This window comes from Cavia porcellus, unplaced genomic scaffold, assembly GCF_034190915.1.
Source record: "Cavia porcellus strain 051 isolate PalLab524CR breed Dunkin Hartley unplaced genomic scaffold, mCavPor4.1 scaffold_29, whole genome shotgun sequence".
NCBI lineage: Eukaryota > Metazoa > Chordata > Mammalia > Rodentia > Caviidae > Cavia > Cavia porcellus.
In genome coordinates, this window is record NW_026947512.1 from 2,951,640 (window position 1) to 2,977,294 (window position 25,655).

The following is a 25,655-nucleotide window of genomic DNA, read 5'->3' on the forward strand; positions in this document are numbered from 1 at the left end:
AGGACTAGCTACAAAAACCTACAACTATCATCATATCTAATATCTAATGGTGACAGACTTGGAAACTTTCCTATTAAGATCAGCAACAAAACAAGGATGCTTCTCCCCAAGTCATTACTGAAAGAATTTTGGCCCAGACAGGACACTGTAGCCGGAACCAAGGAGCTCCATCTCCCCCACCCCTAGGAATTTACCTATGGCACCAAAAGAATACCAATGGGCTACCTGTGCATCACTAATGCCCCTTAGGTTCCACCCTAAACCTAGGCTACTTATATGCCTCCACTCCACGTGTTTCACGGAGAGATGCCATGACCCAGGGGGTGGGGGGTGTCTCTCCCCGCATTCTCAAAATAAAGGTCATTTATATTTCATACTTCTTATCTTTTCAGGTGCCACCGGTCTCCCACAGTTCTATCAATTAATTTTTCAAAAGTGGACAGGAAAGCCAGGCATGGTGCATGCCTATAATCCCAACACACGGGAGGCTGAAGTAAGAGACTCACTGAATTCGGGGTCAGCTTGGGTTACACAGCAAGACTCTGACAAAAAGAAGTAGACAGGAAATCCTAGGTAAAGCAGTAGGGTAAGTAGAGGATGGTATACAAAGCATATAGGTTGGGAAGGAAAAAATAAAACCAGCACTGTAGTAACACGCTCACCCAAAACAACTGACAGAAACACTGGCGCTAGTAAGACAGTAGAGCCAAGGTAAAGGGTACAGAGTTAAAACACAAAACTCAATCAGTCTCCCATATATCAATAAACAACAAGTATAGATAGAATTTAAAACTAAAAGTGTACTGCTATTAACAAAAACATTTAAACACAGTGAAATAATTAGGTGTATATGATAAAATACATACAAGTTCTATGTAAGGAAAACTATATAACTCCGATGAAAGATATCAAAAAACTGAACCAATAATGAGACATTTCATGTTCATAAATAGACAGGTTAAATAGGAAGGCCAGATGTAAGTTCTTCCCAATTTGATCTCTAGGTCAAATATCCAGAAACTTATTTTACGAATACTGACAAACTGTTTTGAAAATATATATGAAAGGCAAAAATGAAAATCAGACAACTCAGTTTTAGAGACCAAAATCAAAGGAATGACACTGTCCAACTTCAAAACTTACTATTTAAAGTGAATGGAAAACCGTTTCACCAACATAGACAATTACGTGGGTACAACAGATACCCGTCCAAATGTATTGACTGCTTTTGACAACTATGCAGTCATCATTAGGTGTGGTAGACAGCCATAAACTTAGAATTTTTGATGTGTCAGGACAAGAGAATAATAGACTATGACTGCTGGGTTATCCACAAACAGATGTGTTCTAGCCTGATCTCTCCACCTCACTTCAAAATGTGAAAGAAAAGCAGGTATCTGACATAATTCACCACTACTCAAAGATTCTTCTTTGCTTGTCAGGATCCAAATTGACCTTAATGATGACTCCCTACTGCTATTCATTGTGTTTAAATGTTTTTGTTAATAGCAGTACCAAGAAACTCCCTGTGCACAGGCAGGAGCCCATCACTGCAGAGGCTGCTGACGAGGTCACCAGTGATTTGAAGGCTGGCGAGCACATGCAGGTTCTGCACTCACACAGAAGAGCCTAAACAGCGCAGCAGTCAGTGCAACACTGGCTCTCCCGAGGTCTCTGGAAGCAAAGGACCGCTGCAGATGAATGAACCCAGCAAAGACTCTTCAGGAGTCGGCATGCATTACAGTGCTGGACTTCTTCTCTTCATTTCTCCACCGTGGTACTAACACGACTGGGAAAGCTCTGGATTGGGAGTTGGAAATGCAGGTTCTAACTGGGGCACCAGAGCTTCCTTGTCAATAATTTGATAACCTCTGCACCTCTTTGGACCTCAGTTTATTCTACCTAGGCATGATTAAATGGATGTGTATTCACACAGACACACACATAAAATTTACTAGAAACCACAGGAATCAAGACATGGTGCTGGTGAAAGAATAGATAAATACATCGATAAAACAGAATAGAGAGCCCGGATAAACATAGTCATGTGCTCTTTGACAAAACAGCAAAGGTAGTCTTTTCAATAAATGGTACTAAAACTAGACGCTGACATGTGAGAAAAAAACCTAGACATAGACCTTAAAAGGGATATAGATATCAATACAAAATACAAAACTGCAAAACTTCTAGATGACAACATAGGATAAAATCTAGGTGACCTTGGGTATAGAAGCAATTTTTAGACACAAGACCCAAAAACACAATCCATTAAAGAAATAATAAATTGAACTTCATTGAAATTTAAAGCTTGTACTGTGTGAAAGACAATGTCAAACAATGAGGATACAATCCAAAGAACAAGAGAAAATACTTACTAAGCTACCTCTGACAAATGACTATTATCCAATATACAAAGAACTCTCAAAAATCAACCATAAGAAAATGAACAACTCAATTAAAAGCTGGAAAAAAGATATAAACAGATATTCTCAAAATGGAGATGTCAAATGATGTTCAACATCATATGTTATTAGTAAATGGCAAATTCAAACAAAAATGAGATGCCACTACCCCTACTACAATAGCCAAAATAAAAAACACTAACTACAACAAATCCTGGGGTAGATGTGGAGAAACAGGAATTTGCCAGGCGTGGTGGCGCGCACCTGTAACTCAGCCCTCAGTAGGCTGGGGCAAGAGGATTCCTGTGAGGTTGAGGCCAGCCTGGACTACAAAGTGAGATCAAGGGCAACCTGAATTACAGAGCAAAACCCTGCCTCAGACAGACCAAAACACACACACACACAAAGAGAAAAGAAAAGAAAGAATTTCATGTTCACTGTTGGCAGGAATGCTTTGGTAGGAATGTTGGTTAAGTCTACTTTGGAAGACGGTTTTGTACTTTCATATAAAATCAAACACCTTCCCACAGGATCCAGCAATTATGCCCCTTAGTATTTACCTGAAAGACTTAAAAACTGTCATCTAAAAAAAACCTTCACATGGACGTTTTTAGCAGTTTTATTGATAACTGTCAAAACTTAGAAGCCACTAAAACGCCCTCTAGTAGGTGAGTAAATAAATAAACTATATTAATCCAGATAATGCATCATTATTTTGCACAAAAAAAGAAATGAGCTATCAAGTTACCAAAAAAGGAATCTTAAATATGTGAAAGAAGCTAATTTAATAAAGCTATTTACTTTGTAATTTCAAGTGTCTGACATCCAGGAAAAGGCTAATAATACAATAATGTTTACAGCAACTGGGCAGAGGGCAGGATGCATAATAAATAGAGCACAGAGAGCTTTTAGGGCCGTGAAACTTCTGGACGACACTGTGATGGAAGACTCATGCCCAGCCTACACTTATCGTAACCTCCAGAACGACCACACAAAGAGTGAACTTGAGGGTAAACTATGGACGTGGGCAGTCATGAAGGCTCGGCGTAGGTCCATCAATTTTAATACCCAAGTCACCGTGGTGCAAGATGCGGATAGGGACTTTGTGGGGGCGCGGGGGCTCTGTGCTTGCCCCTCAATTTTGCTATGAACCTAAAACTACTCTAAAAATGAGTTTATTAATTTAAAAAGACGGAAATATTACTGACATACAGAATCACACTGATGAATCTCAAATACATGATTTTGGCCAGTAAACAGAGGAAGTCAGAGTTCAAGCATTGCAATTCTATTTAGAGTCCAAGATTTATAACCGTTCAACTTACGACTGCTCAGCTTTCCAATGGTATAAAAGTGGTACTCAGTCAGTAGAAACAGTACTTTGAGTTTGGGGTTTTGATCACCTCACAGCCTAGCAACATGCTGTACAATACTCTCCTGAGAAACTGGGCAGCAGCGGTGAGCCGGGGCTCAGTCAGCCACCCCATTCTGCGGGTAACAAATGATGCTCTAGCATAGTGTGCTGCTAAGCTGTGGCGTGTGGGAGGTTAGGTGTATTAAATATACTTTCAACCTATGAGATTTTCAACTTAAAATGAGTTCATCAGGATTAGCCCACACTGTAGGTAAAGAAGCACCTGTATATAAAACCTTGCGGGGAATCTAATATGTGGCAGCTACAAATAGATACTTGCTTTGAGTCACAGAGGAGAATGCTCAACGGGGAAGGAGCGAAGAGAGATCAGGGATGATAGAAATGGTCTATACTGACTGCAACGTAACTATGTACATTTGCCAAAACTCACAAAAGTGCACATCTAATATAGGTACGTGTTTATACATAAGCCACAGCTCAATACAATTAAATGTTTTCTTTCCTCTTTGCCAGAAACATTTTCATTTATTTTTTCACACACTCTTATCATGACATACTCTTCATACATTTTCTTCCTTTTCTTAACTTCAGTAGCATCTTAGTTTTACAAGATGATTTTTCTCATTTATCCTAAAGTTTGGCAATAACACTGGAAATTATTTTCTTTTGCGTAAAAAGTGGGATATGATGAAGGGCCTATGGTATAAAAGAAAGAGAATATGCTCTGGGATTAGATAGCTTTGGGTTCAAATCCCGACTGCCAATTACTAGCTATGTGATCTCAAGTGACCAACTGTGAGCCTAAATTCCCTTAGCTGTATAATGGAAATTATCACAATGCCTTTTAGGGAGATAAGGCTTACAGAATTTCTGGCATGAAGTGGGCATTCAGTAAATGTTCTTTGCTCAGTAAATTATATTTGCATTTAAATTCTTCATTATTCCCTAGTATCGTTCTGATATCAAAGCCAGAAAAGAGAAAGAAAAAAAAAGACTGACTATAGTCGACTGATGCAAAACTCTTCAATAAAATATTAGCAAACCAGATTTACTGACACAGCCAAAAGATTATACACCATGACCAACTGAGATGCATCCTTGGTACACTAGGTTAGTTTAGCATTACACAAATCAATCAAGATAATACAGCACACAAACAGAATAAAGAATAAAACTACATAATCATCTCAATGGGTACATAAAAAGCATGATAAATTTCAACATCCTTTCAATAAAAAAACCCAACAAGATAAATATAGAAGGAAACTCCTATAATACAATAAAGGCCATTTTGAAAAGTCCATAGCTAGTATCATAATCAGTAGGGAGAAACCCAAAAGCTTTCCTTCTGAGATCCAGTACAAGGCAAAGAAGTTTACTTCTACTCAACATAACACTGGAGGTACTAGGTATAAGAATAAGAAGTAAAAGGCATCCAAATTGAAAGGAAGAAGTAAAATTATTTTTTATTTATATATGACATGATGTCATATGAAAAATTCCTAATGATTCCACAATTCAATAAAGTCATACAAAACTGATTTTTGTCTAAAAATTAGATATATCTCTCTACATTAGTAACAATTTATCCAAAAAGAAACCAGGACAATATTTCTACTTATCAGAAAGAATAAAAGACCCAAGAATAAACTTAATCAATAAAGTTAAACTACAAACATTACCGTATATATATATTAATATATTATACACTATACGTGATGTTTACTATACACTAGCAATGCAGATAAAATAAGAAAAGTTGGCTGGTCAAGATTAAAACTTTAAAAATGAATACACAAAATGTGTGCATACATGACTATACTATGGAGATTTACTATTTCAACTTTTTTCTTAGTTACAGTTGTGGGATACAATGAGAGCAATGGTGATTCTCTGCATTAATTTCGTGTAGATATACACACAAACATAAACTTTCAATAAACAGCATATATGCCTCTTTTAATTCTTTCCTTTCTCTATATAATGTTTATTCTGCTTTATTTATATAATGATAGATAAACAGGCCAATAAAACAGCTCAGACAGCCTAGAAATAAACTTAGACATATATGGTCATATGATTTTCAGTGATGGTGCCGAAGCTACACAACAGAGAAAGGAGAGTCTCGTCAACAAATTATGTTGAAAAGACTTATAGCCAAATGCAGAAAAGTGAGACTGGGCCCTTGTTTCATACCATTCATAAAAATCACCTAAAAATGGATTAAAGATCTAAAGGGTAAGGATTGAAACTAAAAGTTTTAGAAGAAAACAGGATACGAGCTTTATTACACTGGTCTTGGCAACAATTTCTTGGATATGACATCAAAAGTACAGGCATACAGGCAACAAAAATAAAAATAGGCAAGTGCTCTGTTGACATTTACTGAAATGTAATTTTAAAATGTTTATACATTAAAAATTAAAAAAACATTAAATTTTTACACATTATTTGTATCTATTGAACTAATTAAAGGAAAATGGGCTTATGCCATTTTTGTTTTTTATAAAATAATTTTATTTTTTAAAAGTTTTTATTGACTTCTTAAAAAGTGTGGGTGATGGTTTAAATTGGTTTGAAGCCTTCTTCAGACTATCTATACAGAAATAAAGACGATGCCTTCACCTTGTACTTTTCCTCGGTCTAAATTTTAGAAGTCGCCTTTAATTTTAAAGTTTTGCCACTGTTCCCCTAGGCTAATGGAAGACACCAACCAGAAAGAGTTCTGAGAGGTAAGAGTGGGGCTGTAACAGGACATTCCCTGCTGTTACACTGTGCTGCCACCCTGTGGCCATTTGGTTTATAACCCCAACCTAGAAGATTGTTCTTTGCTTTTTTTTTTTTTTTTTTTTTTTTTGGTCTCTTTCCTCAACCCCAACATGTCCTATCTTTCTCATCTAATTACCTAGTGAGTTCCTTGAAAAATATTAAACCTGTACACTTTCTTTATTTCATGCTTCCTTCTTAAATTCAATGCCATTTTCAGGTAGTTGATTACTGATACATAAATCTGGAAATTATTCAGACTGTCAAGCAAACCACAACAAAAGCAATTAAGGGTGTAATCAAGCACAGTATGTTTCAAATAAAAGTTTAAAATTTGAACAATAAAATATAAATTATTTTACTTCCTGCACCAAAAAAAAAAAAGATCACCTCATCTGCTGCAAACTAGCAACACACAAGCTATCCTGAACAGATCCCAAATTGTGTGTTCAGAACACCGATTAGTAATTTACTGAAGTGTTACACTCAGAAGTGGTTTTTTAAATTGTAGATAATTTGGGGGGAATTTGGTCTTGTGAATCCTCTTCATTATAACTGAATAGTTTTATATCAGTATCATATATCATCACTCACCTGAACAAAAATGAAACATGGCAGATTAATGAAAGACAAAAGAAGGGACTCCTATTTCAGGAACTAGATATTTTTTCCAAACATCTCCATAGTTGACAGCAACCACGATCAGGGCCTTTTGAAACTCAGTTTTTAAAGTTATGATGTGCAATCTACATGGAACTTTGCAAAGCTAACCCTTCTTAGAGCCCTCCTGTAGCTAACAGGCAACCTTTTTAAAATGCTAGAGACTGTGTACAAAAAAAATCTCAAAATGAATCGAACACTTAAATGTAAGACTCTAAATTATGAAACTTCTAAAAGAAATCCTAGGGGAAATGCTTCAAGATACGGATCTGAGCCAAGATGTCTGGATAGGACCCCGCATACACAGGCAATGAAAGGAAAAGTGGGTGAATGGGGTCTCACGGAGCTAAAACGCTCCTATGCAGCACGGAAAGTGATCAACACGGTGAAAAAGCAACCTGCAGCACAGGAGGAAATACCTGCAAATTATTCATCTGACAAGAAACAAATACCCAGAATACATAAGAAACTGAACTGGAAACAAAACCCAGTAATAATTATCCAATTTTAAGTGGGCATATAATCTAAAAATATATATTTCTCAAAGGAAGATGTGCAAATGCCCAACAGGTACATACAAAAATGCTCAGCATCATTAATTATCTGGAAAATGCAAACCACAAGGAATCACAAATCATTTCATTCTAGTTACAATGGTAATTATCACAAAGATATGGAGAAAGGGGAACTCTTGTTGGTAGGAATATAAATCAGTATAATAATTATGGAAAACAGCATGGAGGTTGCAAGAAATTTTTGAAATAGAACTATCATAAACTCTAGCTATGCCTCTGTGGGATATACACCCAAAGGAAATGAAATCAGTGCGTCCAGTCCTGTTCACAATAGCTTAGAAAATCAATGCAGATGTCTTCCATGGGTCAATGGAGACAGAAAATGTGGCTTTGCACAACAGCACACTATTCAGCCTTTAAAAAGAATGAAATCTTGTTATTTGTGGCAACACAAATAGAATTGGAGGATATTGTATTAAATGAAGAAAGTTAAGCCCAGGAACATAAGTATACATTCTTGCTTAACCCTTGATTTCATAGGAGTAGAGATTAGAAGAGTGATTACTGAAATCTGGGAAGTGTGTTGAAGAATAGTGACATCATTAATGGATGTAATTGCCCAGAAGAAGTAATTGCTGATGTTCTATAGTAGGGTAACTATGGTTGATAAGAATTGTGCTTTTCAAATTAGTTACTGATGCCTTATAATGCTAGGAGGCTATTAATACATGTTTGCAGTTCATGTTTACATTCCTGTGGGAGGTGGTGACCTAGGTAATATTGTACTTCATGCCTTTCTTCATCCCCTTCCCCTTCCCTCTCTTCCCCTCTAGCCATCCCTGGTCCCCCCCCCCCACCTCTTTTGGTGCAAGTTTGCAGTACAAACGCCTACATTCCTCCTCCTTGTGTGGAGTCAGCACACATCTTCCATATCCCTTCCCTCTCTTCCTCACCCTCCACCTTTCATTCCTTTCCCCTCTGAGGAAGGTCTATCTCCTTACTTCTCATCTGTCTTTTATTTTTCACTCTATTTACACTTTGGGCTGCTCATGTAACAGAAAGCATGTGATATTTAAGCTTGTGTTTCTGCTTGATTTCACTTAGCATTATGGCCCCCAGGTGCACCTATTTTCCTACAAATGAGTCAAGTCTATTTTTCTTTATGTCAGAGTAGTACTTCCCTATTTGTGTAAATATCACATTTGCTTTATTCACCTATCTGTTGATAAACACATAGGCCACTTCCAAGATTTAGCTATTATGAATTGGGTAGCTATAAACATGGATATGCATGTATCACTATAATATGATGTCTGCAACTCTTGGAAAGATACCTAGAAGAACAGTTGAATCAAATGGAATTTCTAGTTTCAACTTTTTGAGAAAATGTTTTGAGAAACTATTCCATTGATTTCCACGTGGTGATAGTACTTTACATTTCCATCAAGAGTGTAGAAGCATTTGTTATTATTTGATTTCTTGATAACAGCCATTCTTTGCAAGGTGAGATGGAATCACATGTTGCTTTAATTTACGTTTCTTTAATGGCCAACAATGTTGAGGACTTCTTCATGTATTTATTGGCCATTTGTACTTCTTCTGTGAAATGTCTATTCATTTCACTTACCCATTTTTTTAATTGGGTCTTTTATTTGGGGGGGTGGTTAACAGCAGTTTGAGTTCTTTACATCCTAGAAGTAAGCCTCTGTCTGAGGAGTCACTGGCAAAACACTCTCTCACTCTGTAACTTGTCTTTTAACTCTTTTGGTTGTTTCTTTTGCTATTCAAAAGTTTTTTTTTTATTTTTTCTCTTTTTTTCCAAATCCATTTTACTCATAGTTAGAAAGAACAAAAGGAGGAGGAAAAAAACTACCACAAAATTTTAAAGTATGTCAATCGGAGATAACAATGGTACACACATTGCACATTGTCATCCCCTATTTTAATTTTCATTTATTTATTTTTCCTCTTTTGTGAAACAGGGTCTCACTGTGCAGTTCAGGCTGGCTTTGAGCTCAATTTGTAGCCCAGGCTGGTCTCGAACTCGCAATGATCGTCCTCCCTCAACCTCCCGAGTGCTGGTATTACTGGTGTGCAACACCATGCCCAGCTATCAAAATACAATGTGATCCCATCTGTTAATTCGCAGACTATTTCCTGCACAACCAAGGTTCTGTTCAGAAAGTCCTTACCAATGCCTATGACTTCAAGAGTCTTACCTAGCTTGTCTTCCAGCAGGTAAAGGGTTTCTGGCTTCAAATTTATTTCTTTGATCCATTCTGATTTTAGTTTAGTATATAGTAAAAGATATGGGTCTAGATTCAATCTTTTGCATGTAGATAATCAATTTCCCCAACACCATTTGTTTAAAAGGTTATATCTTTTCTCCATTGTAAGTTTTTGGCTTTTTTGTCAAAAGATCAAATGGTTGAATGTGCTTAATGTGTTTCTACATCCTCTATTCTGTTCTATTGATCTTTTGCCTTTTTTGCCAGTATCACGCTGATTTTTATCACGGTGACCCTGTAATCTAACGCAGGCTCAGGGTTGTGATGCCTCCTGCTTTGCTCTTTTCACCCAGGATGGCTTTTGCTATTCTAGGTCTTTTCTAGTCCATGTGAATCTTAGGAAGAACACTGTTGAAATTTTGACTGGGATTGCATTAAATCTGTGTGTGAGTTTTGAAAGGATAGCTATTCTGATGATATTGGTTCTGCCTCAGGAACAGGAGACAGAATTCTATTTTCTGATTTTTTTTTTATTTCCTTTTTCAGTACTGTAGTTTGCATTGTAGAAGTTACTTCCTTATTAGGTTAATTCCTAAGTATTTAATTTTTCTAGATGTTACTGTGAGTGATATTTTTCCTACTTTCTTTCTCACTGGGTTCATCACCAATGGATCTAACAAAGGTTTTTTTTATACTTATGGAGATGATCATGTGATTTCTGTCCTTGCTGTTGTTAATGTGATGTATTACATTTATTCATTTGTATATGTTGAACCATCCTGGCATCCCTGGGATGAATCCTACTTTGGCATTATATATGATCTTTTTGGTGATTCATTGCATTCTCTTTGCCAGTACCTTATTGAGGATTTTTGCATTAATATGAATGAAAGAGATTGGTCTATAGCTCTCTTTCGGTTGGATCTTTATCTGGTTTTGTAATCAGGATAATGGTAGCCTCCAGGAATAACTCTGGCAATACTCAAGTAATATATATATATATATATACTTAAGTAATATATATATATATATATATATACTCAAGTAATACAATATATATAATACTCAAGTAATATATATATATATATACTCAAGTAATATATATATATATATATATATATATAGTTTTTTTCCTTTTTATCGGTACCGGAGATCAAACTCACAACTGCCTGCTTGCAAGGCACGTGCTTATGCCGCTGAGCTAAATCCCCAGCCCCTTCAAGTAATATTTTATAACTATTAAAATTATAAAATTTAAAGTATCATTTCTTAAAATTATACAGTTAAAAATATGAGTCAAATAAGAGATGAGCTCTGATGATCAGCTTTCAGTTTTATATTTGCAAGTTCACTCAGCTAGGATGCAGTGGGAACAACAAGTGCACAATCCAGGGCACAGGGTAAAGAACAAGAGCGGTAACAGAGCCTGAACCAAAGTCAGCATGAAGGAAAGCGCAAATGGAACTGCTGCAGAGGAGCTGGCGCGCACCCTTAGGCCCTCGGACCCTTACAGAATACAAAGACCAAAATTAAGTATGAAGCCCAGCAGGATCCCAGAAAAGGGAGGACTGAAGTCTGCAAAGGAGGCAAGGACAGAGCAGCAACACTGCTGCAAGGCAGAAGGCGCCTTCCCAGTGCTCAGTACTCCTGGGTCACTTTTAAAAGGACACACATTTAAGAACTGTTGGCAGTAACTAAGGAAATACACATCAATCCCCACTCGTGCCTTCAGGTGGTCTGAGGATGACGAATGAGGGGAATGATGGACAGTAAGCAAGGTACGCTGGAGGCATGGAGCAGGCCTTGATCTCAGCACTTTGGGAAGCTGAGGCAGGGAGGTCACAAGTGTGAGCCCAGCTTGGGCAACTCAGAAATTCAGTAAGGTCCTGTCTCAAAATAAAATAGGGGAGATGCAATTCCAAAGGTTTTAGCTTTAATCCCTAGTATAAAAAAGAGGGGGGGGGGGAGAGGAAGAGAGAGAGGGAGAGAGAGAGAAAGAGAGGAAGAGAAAGAAAAGAAAAGAAGCTGGAGATTTAGCTCAGTGGCATAAGCGCCTGCCTGGCAAGCACTAGGTTATGAGTTCAATTCCCAGTACTAAAAAAAAAAAAAGAATAAGAAAAGAAAACAAAGAACAAAAAAACTAAACACAATGAATCACAACTATCAGTATGTCTGCTGTCTAGGAGATGGTGAGGAGTAAAGGGAAGAAGAAGAAAAGAACGCAGAAGAAGCTGCTCTTCCACTCCCACAGAGCCAAGGAAACCAGGAGCAAAGTAAGTCTTAAACTAAAAGGAAACACATACACCCAAAAGCAAGAGGCCTCCAGGGAACGTCTAGAACCAAAAAGCTGCCAACAGTGAAAACTCAGGTCTGAAAAGAACTAAGAGTTTCCGCTTCAAGGACTGTGGGCCCATCAGCTCCATTTGTCTCTCAAGAAGTCAGGTCATGCTGGGGATTTAGCTCAGCGGCATAAGCACCTGCCTTGCAAGCAGGCGGTCGTGAGTTCAATCCCCGGTACTGATAAAAATGAAAAAGACAAAAAAAAAAAAAAAGTCAGGTCGTCTCCCTAGGAGAAGCTCTGGCGGCTCCTAGGCCACAGACCCACCAGGTCCTGTCCACACACCATGCCTGCACCTACTCTAGGCCTGAAGCAAAGCCCTGGACAGAGGGGCTCAGACTAGGTTCTTACAGCCACAGGGAGAAAAATCCTAACACGCTCATTTAAACAGTCAGCTACCAGCCTTTTATCCAGACCAGAATATGCAGTCATGTATATTTTCATCTTTGGAACAGGTGGCTTCATATGCAAATAAAGTAATAAGTGGCAAAGCTGTATCCTAGCAGTAGCTACTTTGCAAACGTTACCATGGCACCAATTCAACAGTGTTCTTAGAGCCAGCCACACCTCGGCAAGGTCTTTCTAACTTTGGATAGCAAAGTTCAAGTGAACTAAGGGACACAAACTGTAAAAAGAGTCCCGAACCAATATAGAAGGAGAATCTTTACCACACAATTGACCTCCAAAGCTACTTGAAACATTGCCTGGAACCTAAGAGGACAAAGAAAGGGAAATGGACCATCTCCTATACTACCTGGAATCTGAGCCAAGCCTGAAGAGAAAATGACGGTAACTATAACCACTAACGTTTGTTTTTAGCTGCTAACAGATTGTATACAGATTGTCAAGGGCATCTCTATTCTCCAATTCCTCCGGTGCAAACTGTGCTTTAACAGTGCTCACAAGTCCTGGTTGGGAGAAATGAGAGCAGACGGTGTTCCCAGTGTGGTTCACTTATGATAAACTGAGGAAGGCTCCCCATCCCAACCTACCCCACCCTTGTGGCCCTAGTTCAGGACCACCCAACAGCTGGGCTCCTCAGACCTCTAGCTCTCCATGCCAGCAGACCTGCTCTACAGGAGGGAACACATACTTCCCGAGCACAGCACAGAAGCAAAAGGAGTAAGCAGTAGGGACACAGGTAGCTGGGGAAACAAGTCTTCACCCACTTGGTTTGAGAACCAGCCCTGGTCACTAAAATAGGCCCTGAGCTACACAGGGCACATCTCTGCCTGGTTAGGGGAGAATAAAGGAACAGATACCAGAAGTTAACAACCAAGAGAGTCCGTGGTGGATGACAACACAATATGCTGTGAATTCTGTAAGAGCCCAAAAGGGGGCAGGAGTTCTTTCCTGCTTCACGTTCAAATGAGGATGACCAAGAAGCCTAAAAAGAGTGAGGACTTCACCAACAGGGAAGCCAAGTTGGTTGACAGTGGAAAGTCATCAATAAAAGGTCACTGCAGAATTCCCTCCATTATATACCAATACCGCTGGTTGCCAGGCTCTCTAAAAATAATAATGATGCATCATTTCTGTAGTTCTGGCTAAAATAAACATAGCAGAGGATGTATAAGGAAGAGAGGTTCAGTAAAGCAATCTGGAAGCTTCTATTTTGCCACCTTTATCTTAAGATCTTTGCTTTCCTAAAAGGTAATTATGAGAGCATTATATATAGTTACCGCCACATATAAGTCAGCTTTAAAAATAATGATAAAGGGAGACGGATTCTCTTGGTATATTTTCCATAACATTCTAGCCAAACTGAACTGCAAATTTTCTATGGGTGGATTGAAACTGTAATTTGAGTGGTAATCTATCAGATGTGTATCATCCATGAGTCAAGAAGGCTGAGAATACAATGCTAAAAACATGGAGAATTTAGGATTGGTTTCAGCAAGTTTTGATAATCAGAGAGATCTGTCTGATGAGACAGCTGAGGGGAAGAAATTCAAGGAGAAAACAAGGCTTAGGATCAAGCAGCAGGAAACTGTGATAGTTGACCCAGGGATAGGTCCATTGCCAAGGGTTAAATCCAGCTTCCTGGAGGAAAAACTATTCCAAAGACTAGAAAGCCTCAAGGACAGGAATTCAGTTGCATCAGAAAAATAGTACTAAGGGAGAAGCTGAAGCAAACACCTCATTTCCTGGATTGAGCTAATATGGGAAAGGTTAAGGGAAATTGGAAATGTGCTGGGTATGTGGTACCAGACTGGAGGATCTTAACCCCTAGGCAGATGGTGATATGCAGCAAGCCGTATTATACTCCAGTGGTCTTAAAATATTTTCCGCTCAGGTCAAAGTTAGCACAGGACCTCCATCGTTTTCAGTCAAACAAATGTGATTTAACAAGGTATATTAAATAGAGCAGTGACTGAGCTGATCCAGGTTAAAGAAGACAGAAGTTGATCAAAATGCTTTTATATGGGAGGACACAATAAATACCTGGGATGTGAAAATTGTATTCTGAAAAATGAAAAATATAATTTTATTGCAATAGTCAGTTTACTTCATGGTATTTTCTTCCTTGTCTGTTTTCCTGCCTGGAAAAAATTAAGCATAAACAGTGAAGCCATAGATACCAGAAGAAAATATGAGGAACACTTAATGGTACTCTCATAAAGAAGGCTATTCAAAATAAAAAAGGGGGGAAAAAAACCAGATAAAAGATTAAACTGCATAAAATGTAAAATTTGATGCAATTAAAATAGCAGCATAACTAGAACTCTTTATAAACCAAGTAAAATATTTGCAAGAAATGTGACAGATAATATTCTTTTTTTTTTTTTTTTTGGTACCAGAGATCGAACTCACGACCACACGCTTGCAAGGCAGGCGCATACACCGCTAAGCTAAACCCCCAGCCTCGATAATAATCTTGATACATAAAAAGCATTTCCAAATCAGTAAGAAAAGCTTCAAAAAAAATGTGAGGGATTAAGAACATTTGATAGAATAAATACTATATTTACTATCATATGTGAAATATGTTCAATGTCTCTAGGAATAGAAAAGGTATACATTGTAACAATAAAAATACATTAATGATTATTTCTTGAATTGGCAATGGTGTGCAAAACATCACTGAGAAAAAATTTGATAATAATAGTACCCTTTACTAGGAAACGATTTCACAGTATTTGACCTATAACTATGACTTATCATGATTTACACTAAAAAGAATGAAAGATATAAAGGTTTATTCACAAAACATTCATCAGTGTTATTTATAATAATTAAAAGAGCAAAAATTAAATGTTACAGTTATATAGGAAAACACTAGCAATGCATATTCTGTTTTTTGAAAAATGCTTAATGACACAGGAAAATGCTATGATACAATACTAAGTGAAAAAGCAAGGAATAATACACAACTTTATTTGTTATATATTATTTATATATATTTATCAAGACTGAGGGAAATACATCGTTATCAGCAATTGATCTACAAACTGAAACAAACTGATGAGACTTTTTTCTACTTTACATATTAGTATTTTAAAATTTTTCAACAAACATGATACTTATATAATAAATGCTCATTTTAAATGTTTTTAAAACTACATTAATAATGCTCTGGATAGTTACTTAAAAACAGTGATAACTGAATAAATATATTAAAGGAAAAATCTTAACATTTGTGATTTAACATACTAGAAGATAACCTGAAATACTCTAAAAAACACAGATTTGCTTTCCACAGTATTAATTTTTAAAAACTTCTATAACAAGGTCCACCCACTAGAAATAAACTCAAATGTCAGTTAAGGAGTGTCCATGACTCAAAGAATACACACACAGTACTTCTATAATTCTCTACTACTGAGTAAAATAGAGCTTAAGATTCTTAAGTGGGTAGTAACTGTAATTTATCAACAATTTTAAGAAATGACTGATTTAAAGTGCAAGCACAGGGGCCAAGGATATAGCTCAGTGGTACAAGTGCCTGCCTGGCAAGTGCAAGGTCATGAGTTTGGTCCCCTGTACAAAAAAATGCAAGCACATTCAAAATCTTTGCACAATGTATTATGCTACTGTATTTACGGAACAGACAAAGGAAGCAATCAAGAACAAAATGCACAATTCTTACTTATTTCTATGGACTTTCATAAACCTGAGTAATCCAGATTTGAGATTTGTACTGTTATTGTTAAGAACTAATATTTACCGAGCTTTGGCTAGTTGTCAGGCGCGTAGCAAAGCGTTTTATTTTGGTTTCACTGTTCAGTCCCAGGGTAACCTTATGAGGTGTACTATTACAATCTTCATTTTACAGACAAGGAAGCTATGGTTCCCAGGAGTTAGTTTACCAGAGGCCACCAAGCTGGTTTAGTGGTACAGCTCAGTCTTAAAACAAGACAATTTGTTTCTAGAACCTGTACTGTTAACCCATTTGCTGTACAAACCGGGATCCACAAAACTGGTGAAGTTGTACTCTGCATTTCTCTGTGCCTTTCCTATCCTCCTGGAATCTCAATGAATAAAAAGGAATCCTGGGTTTGTAATCTATTCATGTAAGTCACTGTCTTTCAGAATCACAAAAAATGCTATTATAGTTTTACACATGTTCTATCTCCCTTAAAGAAAGACAAGACTGACTAAATGCATTGTCTCTGGGTTTCTCCTGCAATGGTCTGATACATAATTTCTCCTCCTTGTTTAGGTTAGCAGCTAGAAGATAATAACACTAGCAATGGAGCCCTTGTACGAGGAGTATCTTGCACACGGTGGAACAATAGTCAAGCCTTATCACTGGTTAAACTTCTCTCTAGACTGCATTAACTGTCCTTACCATATCCGGACAGGTGAGGAAGCAAGAGTTCCCTACACAGAATTTCATCAGATTTTTAGATTCCCTTATGAGCCAACGCATCCTTCAACAAAGCACCTCACATTTTATGAGTTAAAAACTTTTTCTGGTAGCCTGGTGCAAAAAGGACATGCTAGCAATTGCACTGGGAATCACACCCACCCAGAATCAATGCTGTTTGAGATGAATGGTTATCTTGACTCAGCCATACACAATAACAGCAGCATTAAGCATATCATTCTCTATTCGAACAACTCCCCCTGTAATGAAGCCAACCACTGCTGCATCAGCAAGATGTACAATTTCCTGACGATGTATCCAGACGTCACTCTTAGTGTTTACTTCTCTCACCTCTATCATACTGGAAGTGAATTTCCTGCCTCAGCATGGAACCGCGAAGCTCTCAGGAGCCTGGCCAGCTTATGGCCCCAGGTCACGTTGAGTCCAATAAGTGGTGGGATTTGGCATTGTCTCCTCAACAACTTTGTTACGGGTGTCTCCGGAGCCATTGCTTTCCAGCCCATTTTAACAGGGAGAGCACTGGCGGACAGGCACAATGCGTATGAAATCAGCAACATAACAGGAGTGAAACCTTACTTCACTGAAGTTCTTCCCCAGACAAAAGAGAATCAGAACACAAAAGCTGGGGCAGCTTTAGACAGCTATCCCTTAAACAATGTCTTTCCAGGACAGTCTTTCCAACAGACAAGTGGACAATTGCAACCCAACCTGACTCCAGACCTCAGGATTCCTGTTGTTTTTGTGTTGGTGCCTTACAGAGATCTACCACCAATTCAGCTTGGTCAAAACCCACATAAACCAAGGCATGTGATAAGGCACTTAAATATGCCTCAAATGTCAATCTAGGAGAGCAAAGACTCAAAAAAACTCCCATTGGAAGACTAGAGAAGACTGTGGAAATCACAGAAAGGTCTGCAAGTAGCAAAGAGGCAGACGAAAAGAAGAAACAAAAGCTACTTTTTACGCATACAGAAAACCAATAAGCCAGAGGACTTATTAAATGGCAACATTTAATGGCAATTTGAAAATTCCGTTTTTTAGGTCTGACCAAGATGGAGATAAACTGATGTAATAAAAGCAAAACCCGATTTACCATATCAAGAATTATAAAACTATAAGCTTAATATAATACAAAATGTTGCCATACGTAACTTGATGTCACTCTTTCTTTTACTTTGAAAGTGACAGCATGGCTGGGGATAATGGTGCATGTCTGTAATCTCAGCACTTGGGAGACTGAGGCAGGAGATTTGCTGCAAGTTCAAGCCAGCCTGGCCTCCATAGTGAGTTCAGGACCAGCCTGAACTGCATGGTGAGACTCTGTCTCAAAAAAAAAAAAAAAAAAAACAAACAAAAAGTGACAGTAATAAAATGGAGTCATTAGTACTTTGTTAGTATTTTGATTCAGAAAAAGAATGTCATTACTCAAGTATATCCATACCCGCTTTTCATTTTAAAAATAGAGACTAAATAGCTTCCTAAATTTAGTTTCATCATAAAAATTTACTGTAAAACTGGAAACAGAGTGAAGTTACTGACATTGAATGATGCTTGCAAGAGCAAATCAGTGATTTTCCATTCATTGTTAGTTGTGAGCAGATTTTAGTCAGCCCATTTTTTATAAAGTAATTCAAAGTTTTATGTGAGGAAAAGTTCTTCCACTAATTGACAAAAATTGAGTTTTGAAACATGGCCATGGCCACCTTCTACTTTGACCACATCTCAGAACTCGCTCTCCTGAACACAGGAGAGAGGCAGAACGACTTGGAGCATCTCCACAGGTTCTACCCTCATGTGCCTTGTAAAACCCAAGCTGCTTTTACAGGCTTCCAGAACTCCTGTTGCTTTGCCCCATCAGAAACATTGTGATTTCCTCTAGTACAAGTACCTTCTCTTTTCCCTTTAACTTTTCTCTTAGGATCTGTCAGAATATCCAGGCAGAATGCATGTAGCAAAGCTGAATCTACATCTCACTAAATCCACCGATCACTACTCCCTAACATCCCTTTGCCACACCAGCCAAGTGTCTACATAATTATCCTTCAAAAGATCTTTTTGTTAACATCCAATTCTCCTTTTTTTTTTTTTTTTTTTTTTTTTTGTCTTTTTCCTTTTTATTGGTACCGGAGATCGAACTCACGACTGCCTGCTTGCAAGGCAGGCGCTTATGCTGCTGAGCTAAATCCCCAGCCCCTCAATTCTCCTTTTTCTACTATAGCTCCCCAGTGAATAATATGTATTTTTCCCTTTTTTATAGCAGCCTTTTTTCCTCAACATATATTTGTACCTTCTTGCAAAATCTTGCTCAAAACATACTTCTTCTAGAAGTACTCTTTGTCTCTGAGCCACTTAAATGGCTTTGCTTCTGCTTAATTCACATTTTCTGTTTTATGTCATACTTGAAAAGATGAAATGATGCAGAGCAAGGAGCGTACACTGATTTTTCACTTATTAATTTTCTATATATATATATATATATATATATATATATACATATATATATAAAGTAATAGTAAGCTAATGAGATACTTTGCCATTACCTAAGGCATGTAACTAATACTCCATGAAAATGGAGGAGGAGATAGAGAAAGAAAACAGTTTTAGGAATAAAATTAGAATTTTTATTAAAATAAACATAAATACAGTTTTTATACAGAAATTTCTATTATTAGCCTGTAACCTTTTATAGAAGTACTGGAGTATCATGTTACCATATGTATAAAGTGATTATAATTTAAAGAAGTACCGGATCAGAGATGTAGCTCAATGGCATAGCACCTGCTTGGCAAGATCAATTCCTAGTACCAAAAAAATGTTTTAAAAAATAATAACATAGGGGCTGGGGATTTAGCTCAGCATCATAAGCACCTGCCTTGCAAGCAGGCAGTCGTGAGTTCGATCCCTGGTACCGGAAAAAAGAAAAAAATGTAAAATAATAATAATAATAATAAAATAAGTGCTATTTAAGTTAATTATTAGATAACAAATCATATATCCATGATTTGGTATGTTATGTTTAAAAAGGCCTCAACATGACAAATTTAGGGTTTCTGATCATTATAAAAATAGACCCAGGGGCTAGAGGTATACCATACTGTTAGAGTACATGCTTAAAATGCACAAGACCCTGGGTTCAATCCCCTAGCACAAAAACAAAAACAGAAATCCAATTTGTTACCATGAAATCTGTCTCCAAAATTGACCAGTAGAACGCAAACAACAGTCACACTACAAAGCATCTGTAGTCTGAAATCTGTGGCCCACTTCCGATAGCTGGGCCTCGTCTCCCCAGAGCCCATCCAGCTATGAGCTCATTCACGGGCTGCTCCATGAGGAGGTGAGCAGCCATTTCTTGTCAGGTCACTTCTCTAAGCCCCAAATGTGAACACACGAGCTGGGGGACGGGGAGCTGGTGCCCAGTCACAAAATACCATCGTAGGGCAGAAAGTGTTCTCAGGAATATGTAAAAAACAAATATCCTTTTAAAAATCAGTACAATAGTATCTTTAGGTTCCAGTTTATAGGCCCTTTCAAGCTGTGGTATAGCTTTATTTAGACCATTGAAATATCCTTACTCCTAGGGCAAAAAAAAAAAGTAGGTACTATACTTGGAAATAATGAGAAAAAGATGCTGTAAATAGAGACTGGTAATAAAAGCACAAGTCTTAGAATCTGACAGGACTGATTTCCCTAACCTATCACTTGTTAATCAAGTATTATTGGTCAAGCTATAATATCTCTGAGCCTTAGTTTTACTCAACCATAAACTAGGAACACAAATTTTTACGGCCTAGCAATATTCCAAGGATTAAATAATATAAATAAAAGGGTTACATACCGTGTCTCCAATACAAGAATCACTCAATAACTTTTTAATAAAGTATTAATAGGATAATGATAAGAGGAAATAATAGGGACTGTGGGATCTTTCAAATTTTATCAACTTCATGAGTCTGAGATTGTTTACTTTCTATTTTTTATAAAAAGCAAAGTTATTAGAATTTGTGATAATTACATTGGAGAAGAAATAAGTTTATTTTAATATTTTACTTAAGTTGTTCATAGTAGCAATGAGAAACACCAGTATGTCCAAGGTTATAAAAGACATTAGAATAATTATAAGAAAGTAATTTATGTAATTTCTTGTTAAAGAACTACCAATCTACATGAAATGCATGATTTTCTGGTAAAATATAAATTCTCAAATTGACCAAAAATGAAAGGAAATGAAACAAATCATGAACCATGGAAGACAAAGACGACAAAGTATCAGCAAGCCCAAATATTTTGTAACCATATTCTACAACTTTCCTAAAACAAACAGCATGGGAATTTCCTGTCATTTAAATGATTCCACAACACAGAAAAAGGTTAAAATTATATAAGATCATCTTCAAAGCTAAACCAACCCTAATATCAAAACTGAATAAAGTGGCTAGAGATGGAGCGCAGGGCTAGAGCAGTCACTTCGCATGCATGAGAACCTGGGTTCGATTCCCTACTACTGCAAAATATAAAACAAAAAAAACTAGACAAAGAGCACAAAGGAATTGTAGATCAATCTTCTTTCCTTTCACAGATCTGAAGCCATATAAACAAAATATAAATTAAATGCAGCAAGTAATTAAAATAACAGTTCATAACAAATTGAAGCTTAACCCAGAAATCTTGGGATGGTCTAATGCTCAAAAATACATATATATATATATATATATATATATATATATATATATATATATGGGCTTTATTACATTCCTTAAAAATCAAAATTGATGTGATTTTTAGCTTTAAGCCCCACCAAAAAAGTTTTAATAATTTCAGCAGTGACTCCTAAAGATCATAAAACAATAGTAAATATAATATCAAGTGGTGAAATACCAGAGGAACAAACACCTCAGGAAAACCCACTATCTGTTCAATTGTTCAATACTCTTCAAAGGTCTAGCTAATGCAATAAAAAGATAAGAAAAATAACTAAATGATATTAATATTGGAAAAGAAGATATAAATTACCATTATCTCAAATACTATGATTGTAACTATGATGAGCAATGCCTTAAAGTAGCTATCAGCATTTCTAAAAACCCAAGAAATGGGAAGAAATACAGGTTAAATGTGTTTTTAAACCCATAGCATCACTTTATCATAAGCAGTTAAATATTAAATGGAACAAAGGTCTTATTCACCACAATATTTAAGAAACAAGATTTATTCTTTCTTCTGGCACTAAATACTTTTCCTAAGAGAAAAGCACAGAATCAGTTGTTTTTGTTGTTGTTGTTGTTGTTTTGTCTTTCTGACACATGCATCTCACTGTGTAGTTTGGGCTGGCACTAGCTCACTTTGTAGCCCAGGCTGGTCTTGAACTTGCAACAATCCTCCTGCCTCAGACTCTCGAATACTGCGATTATAGAAGTGTACCACAATGCCTGGCTCTAGAATCATAATTTTTAAAAATCTTTGAAGTACTAATATATATAAGTCCTTTAGTTAAATAGTTCTTTTGTCCCTTCTCTACTTCACTGTGCAATTATAAAATTAAATAAAGCTAGAACTAATCATAGAGAAAAAACTTTGAAGATTGATGGTTTCAACATAGCACCAGTTGATCCTGATATCAATAGAAGCATTAAGGTATAATATATAGTTACAGCCCTAAAAAATCTTTTTATACCATAGTGATTATGTTGGTAGAGAACAATAATATTAAAACACTATCATGAAAATTGAAATTTTACATTACAAAAATTTGACACTTTTTAAATAAAGTTCACTGTCATTTCAAATAATAAAAATAATAATGCCATGTCACAAGATTCAATGTCTTGACTTGTTTTTTAAGGATCTAGTGGCAAATTTGATAAAGCACAAAGAAGGTAAAGTATTTGTCTTTAAATATCTCAAAAGCCCAATTATCATAAGATAGTTTCGTTAAAATCTCTTCTAACTACAAATATCCTTGGCATTTTACATCATCACAAAAATGAGCTACCCAGGAAGAGAAAAACCTAGATTCAGTCTTGTTTTAATAATGAGCCAAGCCAGGTTAGCTGTACACTATATTTTAAATACCAATAAATCTTAAAGCCTCATGGATCCTTTATATCAAGGGAAAAATACATCTGCAAAATTAAAATAATGGAAAATAATATTACCTAAGATGAATTAAGTATCACAGTTAACATTAGAATTTGCAAAGAAACGGAGGATGTATATTTTCCAATTAAAAGATAATTAAGGATAAATTCCTTCACACACAAAAATGTCCTTAAAGATTTAAAGAATTAACTATTAGTGAGAGTAAGTAGATAATTAGTGCATTCATTATAAATATCATTTCAAAATTAAATTGTCTAATCATGAATTCATTGGATATAAATGTACTGAGTGCCCACTATGGTACCAGGTACTGCCACCATTGTGAAGCAATATAAAAAAATACTGTCACATTTAACAATTTCAGCGTGTGAAGTAAAATTCTGAGCAATCAAGACAATTAAACCCTTGAGCAAGTCAATTTTTAAAATCCCTCTCACTGTTACATTAAGTTGATTTCTACCCCAGGATTCCTTCCCAGTTCTAAAATAAGAGAACAAGAAAATTAAGACAACACAAAAGAATAGAAATGTACCAGAAGGTACAAGCTCTTAAATCCTGGCTTCCTTTTGCACTGCACAGTGCATCTACTGTTTAATTTTCTCTTAAAAAAAAAACTCTTGATTTAAAAGAACAAAAAGTACAACCAGCTTTCACTTCTAAGAAAGTATACTGTTCAGCTTTTACTAAAGTTTGTAAAAGATTGAAACAAATAATTTTAAATATATCTTTATTCTGTTATATAATGCAATGGACTATAGAATTGATCTTAGACTTTGGTATATGGCTTTTAAAAATATTATCAACAGGTAGAAATTTTTCACCTGCTGTCTTAACATAGCCCTAGGAGAGTTTTATCAGTGTATTTGCTCATAAATTACGGAAACGTTTCTTCTATAACCTAAGAGATGTATCTTCTAGAAAGATGATTTACTTGGCTACATTGCTTCTTCCCAAGAAAAATGGTTGCATTCCATTCTTAAGCATTCCCTCCATATATAAGTATATACGCACATATAAATGTACATACTATGTGTGTGTATATCCAGCAAAGGTTTGATTTTGAGATTTCCTTTTCAAACTAATTCATTCCCAGTGTGACTCAAACTTACACATTTTACTTAATCATCTAGTCAGCACCTTTTGCACATAGTTTTATGTGAAAGAAAGATAAAAAGACAGTCTACCTTCAGAATCTAGGTCTCTCCCAGAAGCAAGAAAAAACATGATATATCATTAAATAAGTTATGAAACTAAGGACAAAACCAATGATACAGGTATTAAGCATTTATATTTATGTAGAATTCTAGTGTATTTAATCCTGAGAACAATCTTGTAAAGAATATAATATCAATCCCCACATTAGCGACAAAGAACCTGAGGTTCAAAATTGTAAGCAACATGCCTCAATCACGCAGATGATACTCAAGAGTCAAGACTCAAGTCAGGTTTCCGATACTACGCCCAGTGCGCTTTTCTGTACGGTACAGGATACCAAGGATGGGGTAGTCACCAAGACCACAGGCGACCTTCACAAAGAGGCAAAAACTGAACTGGACCCGAACCTGAGCACTGTACACCTAAATGTCTACAGTAATTTTATTTTGCAAGTTCTTGTATTACAATGTGATGCACGGAACACAACTATTTCCTTAATCTTAGTGCCGTTACCTCTTCAGTAAGAACTCTGTCTTCATAAATGGTGATGTGCAATATATTAAAAAGCTGGCTCAACAGGCTCGTGTAAGTCTTAAATCACAAATATCAATCTGAAAAATCTATTTTGTCCTCCTATTTTGTTCCCTGAGAACTGGAGGGCATAACTCGCCCACTCCTTTCTAGCAGATGTTAGTCACTGACCTCCTCACCCCGATTCTATCAGGTTTCCAGCCCCTGCCCAGACACCCTTCCCTCCCTCCTGATGGATAGGTACCGAGTTCAGATCCTGCAGATCCCGTGGCGACGCTGTCACCAGCACTGACAGGTAAGATCTGACCTTTCGACTCCGTCCTCGCTGGCTGCGCAGCGTAGCTGGAACCCGGGAACGGGGCTCCCGGCTCGGGAGAGCAGCCCCTGGCCGCGCGCCGTCCGGAGCTACGTCTCGGCAACCAGAACGAGATTGGGCGCGCGAGCGTGCATCACTCCGCCCCATACTCCTGCCGACTGCAGCGGACCTGGTCCCGCAGCCGGTCCATCCCACTGCACCCGGAGGTCCGGACCGGCCGGACCTTACACAGGACCCCAAAGGTAGGTCGTTGGTTGCGGCGGCGGCAGCAAAAGCCCAGGCCACCCACCTCGGATGCCCATCGCCGAAAATTTAAGACCCTCTAAGACTGGACCACAGAAAAGCGTTTCTATGGGAACCTCCTGTAGCTCACGTGATGCACCCCAACAGCCAATCGCCTCTTACCTACACCCGCGGCCCCCCTTCGGCCCGTCCCTCG

The 25,655-nt window shown here is 37.1% G+C and overlaps 2 protein-coding genes across 6 annotated transcripts in view; one reads left to right on the forward strand and one right to left on the reverse strand.

Annotated features, from left to right (window-relative positions):
- Rgl1 (ral guanine nucleotide dissociation stimulator like 1) overlaps positions 1-25,638 on the reverse strand; it is a 255,408-nt gene extending 229,770 nt beyond the window's left edge. Inside the window, exon 1 of one of the 5 annotated variants that reach the window (XM_063239711.1) lies at positions 25,622-25,638. Coding sequence is in view for 2 of the 5 variants with exons in the window: in XM_063239709.1 (XP_063095779.1) it covers positions 25,145-25,363 (219 nt within the window). In the remaining 3 variants the exon portion in view is untranslated. Of the gene's footprint in view, positions 1-25,144; positions 25,567-25,621 lie in introns of those variants that run through there. The other 4 variants (XM_063239709.1, XM_063239708.1, XM_003474720.5 and 1 more) reach the window with 4 other exon arrangements.
- Positions 12,810-18,539, forward strand: Apobec4 (apolipoprotein B mRNA editing enzyme catalytic polypeptide like 4). Its single transcript, XM_005008746.4, has 2 exons — positions 12,810-13,073; positions 16,948-18,539. The coding sequence occupies exon 2, from the start codon at positions 16,978-16,980 to the stop codon at positions 17,959-17,961; it is 984 nt and encodes a 327-aa protein (XP_005008803.2). The 5' UTR covers positions 12,810-13,073; positions 16,948-16,977; the 3' UTR covers positions 17,962-18,539.
- Positions 25,639-25,655: the final 17 nt, after the last annotated feature.